The 20,195-nt window shown below is 41.1% G+C and overlaps 1 protein-coding gene and 2 non-coding genes across 4 annotated transcripts in view; all 3 read right to left on the bottom strand.

Annotated features, from left to right (window-relative positions):
* Positions 1-20,195, bottom strand: part of Lrp6 (LDL receptor related protein 6) — a 120,265-nt gene that overhangs the window by 33,822 nt on the left and 66,248 nt on the right. For both annotated transcript variants that reach the window (XM_020161196.2, XM_074076033.1), the window contains exons 6-10: positions 18,779-19,175; positions 17,638-17,809; positions 4,210-4,426; positions 3,480-3,769; positions 1,966-2,192 (exon numbers count right to left, since the gene is read on the bottom strand). In XM_020161196.2, coding sequence (XP_020016785.2) covers positions 1,966-2,192; positions 3,480-3,769; positions 4,210-4,426; positions 17,638-17,809; positions 18,779-19,175 — 1,303 coding nt within the window. The remainder of the gene's footprint in view (positions 1-1,965; positions 2,193-3,479; positions 3,770-4,209; positions 4,427-17,637; positions 17,810-18,778; positions 19,176-20,195) is intronic.
* Positions 839-1,113, bottom strand: LOC141424545 (small Cajal body-specific RNA 6). The gene has a single exon (XR_012449448.1).
* Positions 16,977-17,049, bottom strand: Trnaa-agc (transfer RNA alanine (anticodon AGC)). The gene has a single exon. It is a non-coding gene; the product is annotated as a tRNA-Ala (tRNA).

Here is a 20,195-nt window from a genome sequence, read left to right as displayed (position 1 = left end):
CAAAAGCAAAGCCTGAAAACCTATGTGGTCATGCAATCCAAGGGAGCACAGTGTATGGATGAGAACAATGAGACCGTGCTATATCGGCTGCAACGAACACCACTGCTATGATACCTGCGAAACTTAAAAATATTCTTGCTTCTCCTTCACTTTTTTGATTTATTCACTTTAATTTCAGAGCTACCCTCAGCCTAGGCTTTTTACAGACAGAGAGACTGAAGCAAAAGAAAAGAAACATCATGACTGGTCTCATTTCCAAGCCAGTCACATGGCAGAGCTAGAGCTAGGTCCTAATCTTTAAGCTCTAAACTAGGGAGGCGCTAGTGTTCGAGACACTGAAAGCTGGCACTAGGAAAGCACTCCCCATGCCAGCTAACATAAAACACCTGAGGACAGACATGCACTCGCCAGCCTGTTAGCTGATGGCTGACTTGGGAGCAATGTATCAGAATGCTTTTCTAAAAATTAAAGCTGTGCCAGGCTTTGTTTGCACCTGTACTTGTCAGCTGACAGGCATGTGTACACTGTAGGAGCCAGAGAGAAACAACTGTGAGAGAAATTTTACACTTGCAGCAGCAACTTACACTGGAGTCCTTGGTTCCAACTGCTAAATTTATCTGACTGGCAACCAATGCTTAGAGCAAAGGTCACCACAACCCCACCGTGTCAGCACAGAGAAGCTGTCTTCAATATGGCCTTCCAACTAGATGGATCACACTAGCTAATCATGGGCTTAATGTAGTGATTTCATGGAAGCTATTTTAAATTCAGATATGGCCAGTATGTTTTTATGTTCACACTGTTGACTCCTGAACTCTCCCCCTCCCACCCCCGCTGAGGTCTCAGCCAGAACTGTGAAATCACAGCCACAGACACCAGCATTCTCAACACCCAAAGCCCTCGGCTACTAAGCTGTTGGATGCCAGCCTCAGCGTCTTCTCTGGGCCCCTCAGGGAACACAGCACAGGAACATCACTGCCTGTCAGCTCCCTTTACCCTTCTCAGCACTACTGGAGGCTGACGGGAGAAAGGCAGCTGCTCTGAATTTTTTTTTCCTGGCGGTACTGGGTTTGACTTCCTTTAAAAGTGGATTTTTTCTTCACATTTCAGACGTCTTAGCTGCTAGGTATTTGAAACATGCTCACTTTTTAAAGAAAAACCACCTAACCTTGAAAAGCATGTCATGTTACAAATAAACAGTTTAGTGTATCTCATCATACCAAAGCTTCTCCAAGTTTGTAATAGTGATCAAACTAACTTTCCACCTTAGATTAATGGATAATGTAAAATGGAGCTTTTCTGTGCAAGGCCCTGGGTTCAATTCCCAGCACCATAAATAAACAGACTTTTAAAAACATACAATAATCCCCTCTTGCCTGTGGGGACACATTCCAAGACCCCAGCGGATACTGAAACCAGGATTATAACAACTCCATATATACCATGTTTTGTCCTATACATACCTATGATAAAATTCAATTTATAAATTTGGCCCAGTAAGAGATGAAAAATAAAACAGAAAAGAATTAACAATCTACTTTAACAAAGGTCATACAGAATTTATGAATTACTATGTCTGGATTTTTCATGTAATATTTCTAGACCATGGGTAACTGAAACTGGCTACAGGGGATGTGTGTAATTATTTCTTAGCACCCTACATTGTTTCAGTGAGGTTACTACAGCAGACTGGAGTCTAGTGTGACTGCGGATGGGCCACAAACAAATACAGACTGTTTACTCAGCACAGAAATACTGATCAGTGAGATGCTTTCGCTATCCAATGTGAACAATGCTAGAAGTGAAACTGAGCTAATACCATAAATCAGTGGCATCTCAAATTTTAAAAACAAGCCTATCGTCTAGCTGTGAGATTACTAGTAGGCATTCCTTGTGCCATGGGTAGGCCAAGTTCCTCAAATGTGTAGTGTGGCTGCACAAAGCACACAGATGCGGCCCACTCACCCTTCAGCAGGATCCAGCGCAAGCGCCCTGGGGCTGTCCAGGTCTTTCCACACTAAGACTTGCCGGTGCTGCCCGTCCAGCTTTGACACCTCGATTCGATTAGTCCCTGTGTCTGCCCAGTACAAGTTCTTCCCAAGCCAGTCCACTGCCATGCCTTCTGGGTAATCTAAGCCGAATTCCACAACGTGCTCCAGTGCACTGCCGTTCATAAAAGCCCTGCTGATGGTCTACAGAAAAATTCACAGTAAGCCATGGCTCAAGTATAAAACACAGAAAGAAGGTTGTGGTTTGGTTCTTGTTGGGGTAGAAAGATGCCCAAGTGTTAAGAGGCATACTGTCTCCCAACAGAATTCACCAATCTTATAAGCACAGAAAAACTTGACACCAATCTCTACTAAACACAAGTTTATTAGAGTTTATTGCCACATCAGGAAGAAAACTTTGAAACCCCAAAGAATCAATTTTGTAATCCCAGACACTTGGGTAGTGGAGGTAGGAGGATCACGGTCCAGGGTCAGCCTGGCCAAAAGTTAGTGAGGCTGCATCTCAAAACAAGCCAGGAATAGTGATTCACACCTGTAATCTCAGTTACATGGGAGACAAAGACTGAGGATCTCAGGCTGAAGCCATCTGGGCAAAAGTATGAGACCCTATTTGAAAAACAAACTAAAAGCAAAAGGGCTAGGGTGCAGACCGGGGGTAGAGTGCTTGATCAGCAAGTGTGAGGCCGAGTTCAATCTCCAGTACTGCAAAAAAGTTGGTCCTAAGGCAGTGGAATGAGTTTTCTTTTAAAATGTATTAGCAATTAGGTGGAAAAGATGAGAAGAGAGCACTGTGACCCTATGTTGGCAGTCAGCTTCCTGATGGGTTTGAGTTGCCAGCTCACTATGTCAACTGAGAAGGTGCCAACAAGCTCTCACCTCACAAAAGAGACAGTACCAGTAGTGCTAGCACCACTGTAGTTCTGAGTTCCACAGAATTTAAAACAATCACAATGCAAGCTAGTAAAAGACACTACTTCCTGTCAAGTGCTGACCCATACTCTCTGTCCAGACTTCCTCATTTAATAGGCCAGCCTGCAAGGCAGGCATTATCTGTAGTAAGATGAGAAAACTTAGAAGGCCACCCAGTAAAATCCAATACTGATTTATTTACATCATTTGTTCATTCAGTGAACAGACTGTACTGGACACCATTAGAATCCAGCTGTCTGGTTTCTACAGCTCAGGCTTTTTGCACACTGGACATTGGCTTACGTAAGTTATATGAAATAAGCCACAAGAGTCTAGAGAAGGAAAGACTCTTCTTCAGACTGCCTCATCAGGAGTGTCCTCTCTCTATGCTAGTATTCTTCTCAATATTTACTCTAGGGAAAGAAAGGATGCTAGAACTCTTAATTGGCCCTTTCTACCTCAGGCTTCAAGTTTCTGTTTCAAATAATCAAGAGTGTGAACCACACAAACGAAGCTCTCCCTTTTAGTGCCCAGCACAAATCCTGCAGTTTCTTTGCTAACCTTGAGTGATATATCAGTCCAATAAATACGGTTGTCTGTCACATCAAAATCCAGAGCAGAAGCTTCTTTCACACCAGTGAGGGGAATGGCCACATTATTATTGTTTGTTTCCAAAGAAATCCGTCTGATGTCTGCTCTCCGTGAGAACAGAAGGAAAGCCTCTGGGACGATGCATGTCTTCATGTCGCTGAGGAGCTCAAAGCCAATGGGGCAGGCGCAGCGGAGGCCCTGGGGCCTATAGAGACAGAGGTGGCTGCATCCCCCGTTCTCCTCAGCACAGGGGCTGGAACCTGAAAGACAAATCAGTCACGACAGGGCACAGAACACACGCATGCACAACCAACACATTTCCACCTTTAAACCAGAACATCTGCTTCACAGAGTCCTATGACAGGGTACTCCTCTAGACTGCCAGAGCTTCAATTCTACTCTGTGAGCAAGCCACGTGAAGATTAAGAGGGAGTAACAGTGGCAAAACATTTTCCTTTGGACCCACAAGAAGCTTTAAAGCAAGGTGCATTATTCACACAACAGGACTGAATTCTTTTGATGGAGGTGTGTGGGAGCCGATATTTATGAATTTAACAGTTCAGCAACATAAAAAGAGTTAGAGATGGGTTTCTGGACGGCTCCACACATCAGCAACATCACTGAGGCTTCACAAGCTGTTGCCTCTCTCCATCTCGTCCAGGCCTAGCTTCCATTTCTTGGAGATTATGGGATTCCTTACCAATGACACGGTGAACATTGGTGGCCTTTAGCCCCATCAGGTCAGGCAACTGGTCTATGATGATTTCCCTCTCTGCACTTTGCTTGTGGACCCTCTCGATGCTGCGCCTCTGCCAGTCAGTCCAGTAAACGTAGTTTCCCAGCAACGTGAACCCGAATATGTGAGGGATCTTGTCTTCCACAAGCACTCGCCTTCCAGTGCCATCCGTGTTCATAACCTTCAAGTGTGAATTTGGAGAGAAGGAAGAGGAATGAGGTAGGTCCTTACCCTTCAACTGCATTTAAAAATGACAAGCCCAACCACCGACTGCATCAAAATCCAAGTCATCTTAGTCTGTCTTATCACAATGCTTTCACAGCATTATAGCATGATGATTTAAAGAGAACAGCTTCTAATGTGTGACATCAGCCCATTCTTGATGGTTTTTCTCCCATCTCTTATTACTCTTCCTTCCAAAAAACTCCTGTCATCTTTAGATTTAGTATGCAACTAATTCTGTCAAAACTGAAAATATCATCACTTTAAATTTATACATTTATTTTCAAATTACACTGCATTTTATCACATATTTTGTTTTACAACTTATTTTATTTCATCCTGAGAGTACTGCCTTTTTAGTATCTAAGGAAACTGAGATCCATTCATACAGCTTACAAAGAGAGTTGATGTCTTTTTAGGACTCTTTCTACTTATTAAGCTTTTAATTTTGTTATTACTATTGAAAGAACAAACGTCACCAAAAAATTAGCAGATAAGAGGCATGGTGGCATAAGCCTATAATCTCAGCACTCAGGAGGCAGATGCAGGAAGATCTTGAGTTTGAGGTCAGCCATATAAGTTCCAGGCCAACCTGAGCTACACAGTTAAGATACTGTCTCCAAAAATAAAAATGGGGGAAGGAAAAAAAAAAAAAAAAAAGGGAGGGTCTCAGCAAATCTTTCAATCCTGAGATTATTATCATAATAGTGTTCTACCAGGAATTTATGATGCCCTCTCTGCAAGTAAGTATCAAAAAACAAGGTCGTCTCTTCTCTTTCCAATTACCAGTCTCTTTCCAATTATCAAAGAGTAGGTGTGTAAATTCTGACACTCACTTGCAACAATGTGTACTGATTGAACTTGTTCCTAAAGATGGTGCAGCCTTCCCAAGCATCAGGTCAAGGTCAATTCCTCAAATGAGGCTCTTCCTACCATTCAAAGTGGCCTGTCACTAGGAAAATCAGTCTCGGAAGTTTTATTCTGGTGCTGAAAACATGTCTGTGTGAACATCAGCCCCCTACCAACTCCAAAAAAGGTGTCAGGTGTGATCTTACACGCAAATATTAACCTTTTTATCCATAAACCACTAAGAAATTCTGTATTATAAAACATTCTCACAAGCTTAAGGCACATTAAAGCTACCTAAAATGAAGTTTTCTGAATTATATAAATTATTCTACATTTACTAGTGATACCAGCCTGCAACATTTTTGCCTGTTCCTTTTGATAAATGAACAGCTTACATGAAAGATGGATGGGTATGAAATATGAAGAACAGATTAAGAATGAAATTGAAAAAATCACAGTGAGAAAAACAATTCCAAAAGTCACAATTACAAAAGAACTTTTTGGTTCACACAATTCGCTATTTTGTATTTAGCACTGACCCTTTATTCCTCTGCTTTCTACAAATCTCACATGACCAGCAAATAAAAACTGATGGGAAGTTAGATTTGCATTTCAAATACAAGCTCTATTACCACTCACTGGGTGATAGTGCAAAACAGGGAGAGCCAGCACCACCACTGGGTATTAAAGGGTTAAATAAAATACTGTTAAGTTATAGCACAGCATAAGAGATCTACTGGGTGCTTGGTTAGTGCTGCACTAAACTAATAAACTACTTCATTAAAAATGCTTTAGTCTCTAAATATAAACAGCTAAATTTGGTTATTTATTGAAGTAGTACTTAAAATGAAAATCAATACAGAAATGTAAAAGAATATGTGAAAATAAAAGGCTAAAACAAGCACACGCCCTGAAGAAAATGAATATTGGCCTGTGTACATCCTGACAACCAGCGAAAACACCTCGTGCTACAGCCTCACCCTCTTTTTCTGCTCCCAGTGTTATTATTTGCTTTTGCCACTTAGATATAAAGTAGCCAAAACAGTAACCAAAAAGAAGCAAATAGTTTGACAATTTGATTGTAGTCATTTTGGCTCTTCATCAGGGCCTCAATCCATCTCCACCCAAATCAAGCAACATTAATAAACACATCTAATGAATGCAAATTGCCCTGACAGATGTATAAATGCTCAGAGTTAGAACATGCCTCCTTCAGCTAAGACAGTGCAGCAATCTAGCCAGGGAAGCAAGCTATATTTATATTAAAACCACAAGCATATACTCTTCTCTCTGGCCTACCAATAATCAAGAAAAACTTCAGGAAACAGTTGAAGAAGCTGAAATCCATCTTGAAGAATGAGAATTTTCAGAGATGAGGGGTTTCCAGAATAAAAGAAAGAACATATGTTAAAGTCACAGAGCCATGGATGCACACAAGTCAGCAGAAACAAGGTCAAGGCAGCTATCATCCAGTCAGGTACTAAATTCTAGGCCAAGGACAACTGTGGAGACAAAGAGGTTCTCAAAGCCATTAAGGAGAAAGCCATAAGAAAGCTGCACATCTTATTTTAGGTAGAATTGTGCATAGCACAACTGCTCAATTTCTGTGAGTTGCTAGCAGAGATCAAAATTCCTCATCTGAAAGCTACGGGTTTGTCTGGGTACTTGAGAAGTTAGCACACCTCAGCACGCACCTCCATGCTGGTCCAGGGTGGCACTTCACTGCCAAGCACGTGGGTGTTTCTGCAAGGAAACCTATGGAATTGTCACAAGTGGAATAAATAAAGTCACAAGCAGTCAAACCTGCTCCGAGTTAAGGTGTCCACCAGCTGAGTCCATGAAGCCATGCTCAGCCTTCAGAGCTTCACGGACTCCACAACTGCAGACACAGGACTGGTCAGAAATACACAGAGACTGACCCTCCAAAAAACCCCAATGACTTTCTTCTCTGATCCCATTTACAAGTTCACATTTCCAGACCTTAGGGATGTGAAGCTGACATTCCTATCAGGAAACCAGCCTCTCCATTTCTCTTGCACCAGCCATACCAGCTAGGCAGCTGCAGCAGAGGAACCAAGCTGTTCTGTCTCTATGAAAATCATGATCCCATTTCTTATACCAACAGGTGACAACACTGGACAGGCTACTAAGTTTATGAATATCATTTTAAACCCCTTGTGTTTGAAATAAAACAAACCATGGCAAAAGAATGTTTGAACATCTGAACATACAACAAATGAACAAGCTGGTGATTACAAATGCTGCTCTTATACTTTAAAAGCTGAGCCGACATTAATTAAATCTTGCTAGTCCTGAGAGGGCTTTGCTGTATTACCTCAGAGTGGCTGAATTCGTTAAGCTGAAATTCAGCTTCTATCACTTCTAAAATCAAAATCTCCAAATCTGAACTAGATCTCCAGTGGTTTCATCTACTTCAACCACACTGTGGTATTGGCTTACCATTTGGAGGCATTACCAAGTACTGCGAACCACACTGAGAATATACAGGCTATGACAGGAAACCCATGTGGGCTAACCATAACACCATCTGCACAAAGTCGGGGTAATGACAAACCTCCTGCAGACACCACAGCCAGCATCTTCAGCAGTTTCATCCACTCATTATAGTCAAGACAGGATTGCCCATGAAATCTTGGAATGCAGCCAAGCTGCTACCAAGATGGCTGCTATGCAACTTCACTTGACCAGACACGTTCAAGAACAGATGACAGCAGGACAACACCACACCTATCATACAATGAGCTGGAGTGGGAATGTTCCAGAAAGGTACAAACTGTTCAAAATGAACCATTCCTTCTAGTATTCCAGCCAATACCCAAAACAAGCAGGTCACCAAAAGTTTATGCATGAGACGTATGATCAGGGCTTGGGGAAGCAGACTTTTACTTTGATACAATTTCATAGGATGGAAAATGGAACTACATAAAAAATGGCATTTTAAAAAATAAAATAAGCCGGACATGGTGGCGCATGCCTGTAGTCTTAGCACTCAGGAGGCTGAGACAGGTGGATCACTTGAGCTCAAGGGTTTGAGACCAGCCTAAACCATTCTAGACTGCACACCAAGATTACGTCTCCAAAAAAAAATCCATGCGTAACATTTCAATTATGCCAAACCTCACAGAGGTGACAAGGAGAAATGCTTTGGATCCAGAAGGCAAGCTGAGGGGACACATTGCACCTGTTCCATGGCAAGAAAGGCAATTACAGTGCTATATTTAAGCTTTATAAGTTAAGTGTGAGACTGTCTAAAATGTAAAGAGAATGAAAGTATGATAGTTTACGAAGGAAGGAACCATGCTTAGAATAGCAGACACCTGAAGGTACTATCCTCTTCGGACAGACAGAGCCAAGAATTACCACTCAAACTAAACTCCCCAAAATCTGAATTACTCATGCAGACTACAACTGAGAACAGATTTCAGATAACGGCATCATGAGGAACACCAACTGCACCTTGGTCAGTTCCATCCACTGCCTCAGGAGACACTTCCGACAGTCCCATCTTAAAGCTCCAAATAAACACTAGGGGAGGAAAGAGTCTCATGTCAACAAGGAAACTGCCCCTCTTTCCTCTCAAGCAGGTCTACAATAAATTCTATCTGGAATGTGAGCAGAAAAAATCTGTGACAATACCTTAGTATCGAAAAGCAGACTGCTCTGGTATTAACTGATACCCCTTACATCTTGGACGTTAGGCTTTAAATATTCTTCATTAAAAAGAACCAGAGCTCTTTGGAGAAATAACCAATTCCAGGGGTGAGAAAAGAGGAATGTAAGATGAAGCTGGAATATATTGTCGTACCAGAAAGTGCTTTTACAATGATGGAGACACCTCTAAAATAGAATTGCTGAGCCAGCAGCCCCGCCTGTGGGTACATATCCAGAAGAATGAAAACAGGATTCCAAAGAGGTACTTGCACTTCTATGTTTGTTGTTGCACAGTTCACAACAACCAAGAGGTAGAAGCAACCTGACTGCACATCAATAGACAAATGCATTGAACGAAATGTGTGTATATAAACAATGGAGTATTATTCGGCCTGAAGAAAAGAAGGAAATGCCCCGATAAGAACAACTGCTTAACCACGTAATATTCTACCATCTCATTACCAGCAGAGCAGACTGGTGCCTGGCAAAGGCTGGTGTGGGAAGAAAGGAAGCAGAGTGCAACAGCTGCAGTTTCAGTCCTGCAAGATGAAAGTTCTAGAGATGTGCTGCACAGTTAACACTACTATACTGTGCACATACAATCTGTCAAAGGGGCCTGTGAGGAGCATATGGTGAAGACACCCACTAGCAGGCGCTCCTACTTCCCATCTGGAACAATCTGTGTGCCAACAAAAGGCTCATGGGTCACAGTCTTGAGAGCAGAGGAGACATCCAGCAGTGAAGGGTAGCACAAATAACTGATGGCATAAACAGGAGGGGGATGAAGGCTCTTCCCTACAAGAGACAGCAAGTAATAACTACGGAAGAAGGACACGAATGGAATGTGGGTTAGCTTCCTGGTGCAGGAACTGTACGAGGTTTGGGGGAGATACTACTCTTGCAGTTTTTCTAAGTCTAAAATTATTTCAAAGAGCACAACACAAGAAGTCCTGTGTAAGAAATTTAAGTTCCATTCTTTCCAAATAAAGCGCTGTTTGGCCTTGAGCAAACAAAAGAAGCTAACTGAGCAAAAAGAACCCAGTATCGTGAATTTTCAGAAAGAGAAACCTGCAGCACACAGAACAAATGTGCGTGTGCATGCGAGTGCATGCAGCAATATCTAGAAACAAGAAACAGCTAATCTGAGACCACTGGCATTCTTTCATTCAAAGACAGCACAACTTTGAAACTCATGAAATTACTCCCTACTGTCTGTAGGCTAATGAAATCTATGTGGCACAGAGGGATTGTTTTCATACTCTAAGAATAACACACAACTAAAGACAGAAGCAATATCATATATCTCTGCCAAGTATAAAAACCTAGTAATCACAATCAATCCAAAACACAGAGTTCAACAAAAAAATTAATAGCCCTACATTATTACATTCTGAGCAGGTCTAAATTTGTAAATGCTAAACCACACATGAAGTATAAAGAGAAAGCTGTTCACAACTTTCAAAAACGGGTAGAGATGGAAACTCTGAGTAGTCCTGATAACTTTAAAACTTAAACAAGAAGTCACACACCTATCCCTGGTAACCACCCCAAACTGTGCTCTCTCCAGGACCTGCCTCCCTACCCGTCCTCAGCTTCTAAAACCAATCATAATAAAAGATCTCTCACCTGTTCAAACTACATTAGACTCCCACATCTAAAGACATCATCTCTGGACTGAAAATAACATTTTACATGGACTCCATTAGTTAAAATACAATAACTTGTTTGGCAAGTATCAAACAGCAGCTTTAAACATTATTTCCACCTATCAAGCATATGAGTAATGCAGTAGACGGTCTACAGGTCAGCACAAAATCCATTGTAAATAGACAGCTTCACAGGCAGGTTATGTCAATAAAACTGAGTTAGAGAAGAGCTTGAACCCCCCAATAAGCAATTTTTATTTAGTTAACAGGGACTATCACAAGACAAATAAAGAAGAATTAAGAGAAAAAACAAAAATACTTATGTGGCCTGCCACATAAATTACCTTTTAGTAATTCTCCGAAGACAAAGTAGACTATTCATTATTAACCTAAGAGACAGTAGGTACAATAAACATTAGAAAGGCTTAACTAAAGGGAGCTTTACATATCATCTGGTTCCAATGGTCTTACCGGACAGGATACAAAGACCAGATGTGAATTAGATCACTCAGTTAAATGGCAAAATCAAACAAAACTAAGATCAGGGTCCAATATTATAAAAAAGCTTCAATAAAGATTTAGAGATTACCACTATTAACAAGTAAACACCATTATAAATTGAGAGGAGGCTAACCCCACCATCTCAAGAAAGCAGGACAGGACCAGGGGTACATACTTATAATCCCAGCTATGTAGGAAGCAAAGATAGGAAGATCATGTTCAAGTCCAACCACAAGCAAAAAATAAGACCCTACCTGAAAGGGGTGGGTGGGTGGGTGGGGACGTGGCTGAAGTGGTAGAGTGCCTGCCAGGCAATTTCAAGACCCTGAGTTCAATTTCCTGTGCTGCACCAAAAAAAAAAAAAAAAAAAAAGAAAGTAGGACATGAAAATCAGTGCTCTTGTCCTTTGGGAATACAAAAAAAGGGGGGGGGGGAAGTACTTGCAAAAATAAATCAGAATGAAACTAAAAATATCCTCACACATATTAAGTGGTTTTCTATCATATGAGATGAAAGCCTAACAGTAGAACATTTTTAAAAATTGGTTCAAGAGCAAGTTCAAACTTGGCCACTAAAGTGCTTCCTCAGCACCATGTTAACATGCACAGGTATCTAAATTTCTTGTACTAAAGGCTCTAAATTTTGCAGATAAATCTATCCAGAGTCCCAACTGAGGAGAGGCAACTTGATGGTAGACTCTGTGGTTTGCTGCAGCAGCTCAGGCCACCACGGTTATACTCTTCTTAAATAAACACGCTGAGTGGATAACAAGACATGAGCTGTGGCAATGCTGCTTGACGTAAATCCATATAGAACGTTCAACAGAAGTTCACAAATTTATTCTCATGGGATGCAGTCCCAAAAGATGCAAAATGATGCCACAGGACAAAATCACATTTACAACTCTATGCATATGACTCACAATCCAAGTCCTCTCTGAATCCCAGGACCAGTGGTCATGAAAGTTTAAGGGACGATATGGATCACACAGCACATGCAGTACAGTGAGCACGAGAAATGAGCAGATTCAGGAGTTTCAGTTCACCACTCAAAGGCTCCTCAAAGCAAACAGAATCACTGTTAAGGAATGCTGAGTGTTAGAAAGTGGCAAAGATTCAAAAAGCAGTGCTTGCTGACACTTGCCATATAATCAGAAGAGCTTTAGCTCAACAATGGATAATTGCATTATAATTTCTTAAAGAATCATCTTATACACCAACAGCAGGAAAAGCATCATAACCAGGTCCTTGTGTGGACAAGGCTAAAGATGCCAGGCAAAGAAATTCCTTTCAAAAGAAGTCTGAGTCCCGGGGGAACACACTTCCTTATTAGGGTATTGATAAAACAGAAGCAGTTGTCATCAGAGGAAAATGTAGCCCTGCAATTTCAGGCTTAGAATATGAAACAGAAATGCCGAATTTCAGTACACATCGTAGTAAATAATGCCCTCCTTATTCGAAGTTTCTTGTACTAAAGGCTCTAATAACCTGCGTTCTGTTTCTAACAAAGCTGTGCCAGGTATAAATATGATTTGAACAAAACTACATATGGCTATTGTATCCTCTAGAAAAAAGAAATTCACACTAAGTAGATTTCCAACAAATCCACAGACTCTTAAAGTAGAAAACAAACTTTCTTTTTACCTCTATCAGCTGTTGTCAGCAGAAGCTCAGAAATAAGGAAGGAGGTCAAGCATGGTGGCTCACGCTTGCAATCCCAGGTACTTGGAAGGCAGAGATCAGGGGGCCAGCCCAGACAAAAAGCTAGCGAGAACCCATTTCAACAAATAAGCCAGGTGTGGTGGCATGAACCTGCTGTCCCAGGTATAGGGGAGGTGTAAGTAGGAGAATGGAAGTCCAGGATGGCTAGGCAAAAAATGTGAGACCCTATTCAAAAAATAAATTGAAAAGGGCTGGGGAAGTGGATCAAGTGGTAGAGTGCCTGCCTACCAAGTATAAGGCCCTGAGTTCAAACTCCAGTGCCACCAAAGAAGAAAAAAAAGAAAGGGGGGTGGGGTTGGAATAAATGAGGAGGGTAGGTTAAAAAGCAAAATGAGTGAATAAGCTGTGAGGAAAATTTAGCACAACAGTATCATTATTTCAATAAAACTGTTCAAAATATATTCTTTTTTAAATCAGTTAAACTGGTATATGATGAGAAATACATCCTCCAGAAAATCCAAGCTGGCAGGCACGATAGCGTCCTCTTGTAATCCCAGCACTTGGCAGGCAGAGGCAGGAGGACTGTGAGCTGGTGGCCGTGTTGTTACATAGCGTGCCCAAGGCCAGCTTGGTCTGCAGAGACCACCCCCTCTCAAAACCCAAGCCAGTCTAAAGTAAACCACATAAACTAACAGTGCATAGCACATGGTACATCACGGCAAGGAATGCTTTCAACGTGCACTGATCGGTGCAGGAGGTATCTGGGCAGTGAGAGCTGACAGGGAAAACTGGAATGTTGGGAGAACAGCAATGTTACTCCATCTACTGCAGGGTCATACAGAACAGAATAAAGACCTTCTGATGAGTCTCCTTCCAGAAAGATGATATTGGTTTCTCCTGCTAAGACAGGAAGTCCAGAACACTGCAGTAAGAACTGGGAGGCACGAGATACAGCACAGACCAGCCACCCAGTCTGCTCTTGACAGGCAGTGAAATGGCCCCGGGGAAGGAAGAGGAAGTCGACAAATGCCAGCGCGTGCCTTTAAGTAACACCTGCAGACAAGTGGCCATTCCAATCAAGAGCAGAGCACATGTGCCCTCATGTGCACACTTTATGCTACAACCTCAGCAATGACACTATCTTGTTTGTTTTCATGTGACAACTTAACAACGCCCTGTGTCCTGTCCCTACTTCAGAAGGAGATTATAAGTCTGAGGGAAACTGAGATATCTTTTCTATAACTCTGTATGATTAAAAAATTAAAAAATCAGGCATGAAACCCAGTTCCCCATTCCTTCCCTAGCTTCCTCAGCTTTCCCAGCCCTTACAGCCAACTTCCTCACACAGCCAGCATCTGGCCACACCACCACTGACAAAGAGTGGAAGTGAGAAGATAACGTAGGGAACCCCAATGTGCTCCCATCAGGATGCAAGAGCTTGCTTTCCTTCTCAAATATACTGTAAACACGCAGGGGCAGTTTGACCCCAAACACATTCTGCCTTCCAGATGAGAACAGGGCTTTCACACCATAATTTGAGATATCTTACAGCCTGGGAATAAGCAGCTTCCATTAATGGGCACAATGAAGCAGGAAGGCTTTCCTAGGAGGATGGGCCTAGGTGGGAGCATGTCACCCAAACGATCACAGGATCAGCTGCCACCTAAAACAAAAGGTTAGCAATAAATCTCTTGGAAAAAGAAGCATTTTTAAAATGCTATCTTTCCCAAATGTTTCAAGTTCAACATTATCTGGCAATTCTCCAGTGAATGGAGAAGAGATTCTGGCAAGCAAGTATTTCCAGAATCACTGCTCTTCTCAGGATGGAAAGCTAACCGTTTCCTCCACACAGTCTGCAAGATTAATGTAAATTAAGAGTTGTTCCATATACTAGCAATTTCACACATTATCATAAGGGAATTAATAAGCCAGGTATGGTGACACACACCTGTAGTCCCAACACTCAGGAGGCTAAGGTGGAAGGATATGAGTCCAGGAATGTGAGACAAGTCTGAGGAAGGAAATAAGTAACAATACTTGTTCTCCCTATTATCTAGATGTGTCTGTGAAAAGAAGATGACAAAAGCACTGATACTAACTTATGAAAGCTCACCAGAATCTCCAGTGGAAAAAATATGAGGAGATCTCTGTGTGCACAGTTTGCTGAAAGCCATTTTACCACTCACACCAAACAACCTGTCAAAAGGAGGACAAAGAGCAGAGAGCAGTTATGTGGCAGAAACCTGGAGGAAAAAGATGGACCCACATAAAAAGCAAGTTTACATAAGGATGTGGCACAGTGGCTCAGCACAGGTCCCTGGTTTGATCCTCAGCACCACAAAAAACACTAAAAGGCAGATTCAGGGATGAAGGTACCACTCACTCAGATGTAGGAGAGCAAATAACACATGTACAGCACAGGATGACAGGAAGAATACTTAAGATCTACTGTACTCATTACTAACAAAATAATTTAATTAACATTGTAACTAATTATATGTGTGCTTTTGTATATTTTAACACTGTTGCTTGGGACCTTCCATAAATTCTCATGTCTTTATCTGAATTGCTCCTAAACTACTTGTGATTTTGAATAAATTTCTGTATCAAAGGTATTAAATTTAAGATCACCAGCAGGAGAAGCCAAGCTCCAAAAGTCAAATATGGCATGTTCTTGCTCACTTGTGGAACCTAGACCTAAAATGATGACGATAATGATAATGGGACATGAATGTGAAAAGGGGACTGGGGGGCGGGGGGTCTGGTGGAAGGGAAGAGAGGAAAGGAAAGAAATCTGAGGGGTGAAGAGGATGGAAGCATACCATACATGCACACATGAAGACGGCACAGTGAAACCCGCCAAACACTGTTTGAAAGCGGGGGAGGAGGAGGGAGGGAATGGGAAAATCACGGAGGGAGGGGTGAATGTGTCCAAAGTAAACTGCACACATGCATGGAATTGTCACCATGAAAAAAAAACAAACCTCTGCATGGTTATATTAATAGTTGGCTTTCCCTTATCATTACCTTGTTTTTACTTTTCTATATTAACATGTATTACTTTATTAAAGAAATAATTAACTCCTAAAAAAAGAAAGCATTAAGTGGGAAAAATAAGAATTGAAAATTTTCCAGTAAGAAACAAAGACTTTCTTTTTAATCAGGCACAGTAAGTTAAAAAAAGGGCAGAACCAGATACAAAAATTTAAAAATCCCTAAGTGGTAATAAATCAAGCATGCTTTACTGATGTAAAGTTCATTGCCACGTAGATTCCTCTAGAACACATGGGTTTTCCACTGTTTTCCTAAGAGCACTGATACCCCATACACTCAAGTTTGGCCCATGCAGATCAACAACACGTCACTGTGAAGGGCTGGGTGAGGTGGAAATTTGTACTTCAGCAGACAGGACACTCTGTCTCGTTAGCACTGCCCTCATGCTGTTAGAAGATTCAAACTTGGACTTGGACTTGGGGGAGGGGGGAAGCAATGAAACACTAACAGGGAGAAATGTTATACAGCAAAATTCTCTGCTAATGGAAACCAGCTGCAAGAAAAAGAGATGCCATTTTCAGTATTTGGGTTTCTTCCGCTCCAACTTTCCACTCTGTAAGGAAGGCCCATTAATTCTCTATCCCTGAGTCCCTGCACTCCTCAGAATTACCTTTCTAAAACAAATGCTCTACAGTCCACATTTTCTAGCCATTACATGTGTGCAGGGGCTCCCTGAAGAGCTATTCAAAGCCACTCCTTACACAGGAAGCCATGCATCCCCTCCCCCAAAGAAAAAGTGACATCCTAACTCTGCCTGAAGTATGGGATACATAAAACCTCTAGCACAGAATAATACCAAGTTGTGAATTTTAAGCTTCACATTTAATATCAAGGATATCTGTCACTTCTAAAACACTGTGATAAAATACTTACCATTGATTATTCTAAACCATAATTCTATGATTGCCAAAAATATAAGTCAACCATTTGGTAAATATTATTTCCTAATTAATCTTTCTCCTATGCATTCCATAAATCAATTTAAAAACTGCAGGTGGGTGTGGTGGCTCATGTCTATAATCTCAGCACTTGGGAAGCTGAGGCAGAAGATCATGAGTTTAAAGCCAGCGCAGTCTACATACTGAGACCCTGTCTCAAAAAATACTTCATTCATTCATTTACTTTTTGGTGATACTGAGGCTTGAACTCAGGGCCTCATACTTGCTAGGCAGGCGCTCTACCACTTGAGCCACTCCACCAGCTCGCATGTAACTATCTTAATGTTTAATATATAGCAACAGTTGTTTTACATATGGGTCTTGTTCTCTTAACTTAGGACTGCCAGTTCTTCTCTCTAGGAAATTCAGGCAATGGCTTTATCCAAAATGAGGAAAATCACTTATATAAGCTTTTAAGACTAGAAATAATCCAGGCACTGGTGGCTCACACCTTTAATCCTAGCTACTCAGGAGGCAGAGATCAGGAGGATCGGGATTCGAAGCCAGCCTGGGCAAATAGTTCACAAGTCCCTATCTTGAAAAAACGCAACACAAAGACAGGGCTGGCGGAGAGGCTCAAGCGATAAGAGTGCCTGAAAACCCCAGAGCCACCATTGGAAAAAAAAAAAGACTAGAAATAAATGAACACACATTTTTGGTTCCAACTGAACTCAGAAATCCTGGGGTTTGGTAGAAGAGAGCCCATTATCCTTAGAATTGTGAAAGTTGAATAAAATTTCTGTGAAAGACACCCTGGGTGCCCCAGGCAACTGTTAAAACTTCAATTACTATCATCAACTCAGAAACCATTGTAAAATTTGCGTTAAAATGAAAAAGCAAGAAACAAACCTCAATTTTGTCTGTTTTGGCATCTCCCCAGTATATTGTGCCTTCATCATAATCCAAGGCTAACCCATTTGGCCAACCAAGAGAAGTGTTAACCAGTACTACTCTGTCAGAACCATCCAGAGCTGCTCGCTCAATTTTCGGAATTTCTCCCCAGTCAGTCCAATACATGTACCTACAGAAGTATACAGAAAGAGTTAAAAAGATAATAAAAGTGAGACCACCTCACATATTATATTCCTACCATCAATCAATGCTATGAAGAAAGATTAGAAAACTAAAAACACAGGATTTAAATACATGAAGTGTTTAAGATACTTGCAAAAGTGGGTGTACTTTGTAAGCAAGTTCAGATCGGTGCTTTCTAGAACTGTTTCTGTAAATGCTTCCCAATAATAAGATGCCATTTTTACTTATGCTTTTTTCTAATTGTTTTGTGCATTTCTAATGAAATTCCAGTATTTTTCTTCATAGTGTGTCATCTCTGACACAAAAGGTTTTTCTAGGAGGAATATTTAGGTAACAAACTGCTCCAAATAACTAATTCTTTTCAGAGTATCAAGTGATTCTTGTAGTTCCTGAATTTTTAAGTAAACACTGAAGTATAATTCACCACTAAGCTCATCCTCAGAATAAATCTCACAGTAGCAACACTGGGGAGGTTATAGAAAGAGCTGGTTCCCTGGACTACAGTCAGGGTAGTACAGCCACACACAAGGTTGAAGAGTAAAGGAGTGTTTCCAAGGTTTTAGGTAAACAGATACACAGTAAGTACTGAAGTGGTGAAATGAGGTGAGATTAAATCTCCAAGGGAAGGAAAAAGAGTTCTGAAAATAATTTCTTGCACATTTTTGATGTCCATGATGCAATCTGAGCAAAATCTGCAGACCACAGCCAAAATAAGCAAGTATAGACTTAATTTTGAAAGAAAATATATTCAAGACAGTCAAGTCAAAAAAAACCTCTAGCAATTCTTTAACTCAAGATTTTATTTCAACCACTATATTCTGAAAATGGGCAGCCATTAAAGAGAAGTCTACTGTAAAGCAAGGTCAACTTCATGTAATTCACATATTAAGTCGACATCTCCAGGGATCTACAGAACATGGAAACACCAGATAGATTTCATAGGAAATCTTCTTACCCAGCCATGGGATCTAACACAATAGCCCGGGGTTCCTCCAAGTCCTCTGAAATCAAGATCTTCCTCATGGTCCCATTGAGCCTTGTCACTTCTATCCGATCAGTGCCAGTGTCTGTCCAGTACAGATTTCGTGCAACCCAGTCAACAGCAATGCCATCAGGATGGGCAATCTGAGCAGTGACCACAAACTGACTGCCAGATCCATCTATGAAGGAGCGGCGTATGGCCTTCACTTCATCATCGGTCCAGTAGATATAGCCCTCCACAGGATCGTAATCAATGGCGATGGCGTGCCGGATGTCTTCTAACTGCAGAACAATGTCTGTAAAATCTGGGGTATCCAAAGAAATTCGTCTCAAGTCTGTCCTTCTGGCTAAAAGCAACAGTTCGGTGGCACCTAGAACGACAAAGTGAAATGAAGAAAAATCATTTGAAAGCCACAGCCAAAATTCAGCCACTCTAAATAAAGACTGCAGAGCTTCTTCAGGACTTAAATGAATTCTCTTTAGAGCAGAAATGGAAAGTAACACAGTAAACACAACAGCCCACTGTGAGGCCAAGCTCTACAACAGCCAACTTCTCCAAACCAAGTTTTGATCCATTCTGCTTTCACTTATCAGATAGCTTCTGGAATTAACACAGCTACTCAAAGGCAATCAATAATAACTCTACTTTATACTATGTGCTAAGTATTAAGTAGGAAGGAGATGTGAAATAGAGATCCTTTGTTCAAAAAGTATGTTGAAAAAGTAAAAAAAAACTAGGACAACAATCTTTGTAGTTGATGGGAATGTCATAAAACTGGGTTACAGTGATGATTGCCTAGCTATGTACATTTGCTAAAAATAACTGAATAGCACTCTTAAAATGGAGGAATGTTATGGTATGTAAATTACATCTTAGTAAAGCTGTCTTAAAGAAGTACAGACCCTACCTGACAGTGCTGAGGTCAAAGGAAGCTGTGGAGAAGGGAACCACATCACTGGAGAGGGGAACCAATGGCTAAGAGGAAGAGCTGGAGATCTGTCAATCTCGATTTGCCTAACTAGACAGGCTGGTAAGATACAGACTCAGTCAGTCTAGTGCCTACTGTAAAAGTCTGAAGGTTGCTATGACAATTAGAGAGTTAAATTTGAAACTCAGGAAGGTACGCAATAAATATTAATTCATGCGTTATTAAAAATACTTTAAGATGTTTTATTTCACTGAGTTTTAAATCAGGTATGAAATGTTTTAACCTGAATTAGGATTCAATGAAAACACAGCTGAGAGAGGATACTAAGCTTTATCTGTTTGTCTCATTTTTAATGTTCAAGTAAATCACCACAAAAAATCACTGACTATAACATGCTAAAAAAAAAAACAGTAATAAGCAAACTGACAACTGAAAGAGCAAGAAAAAACTTCCCAGCCAAAA

Source organism: Castor canadensis, chromosome 6 (assembly GCF_047511655.1).
Source record: "Castor canadensis chromosome 6, mCasCan1.hap1v2, whole genome shotgun sequence".
Taxonomy (NCBI): Eukaryota; Metazoa; Chordata; class Mammalia; order Rodentia; family Castoridae; genus Castor; species Castor canadensis.
The sequence above is the reverse complement of the archived record's forward strand: the minus strand, read 5'-3'. Positions and strand labels throughout refer to the sequence as shown.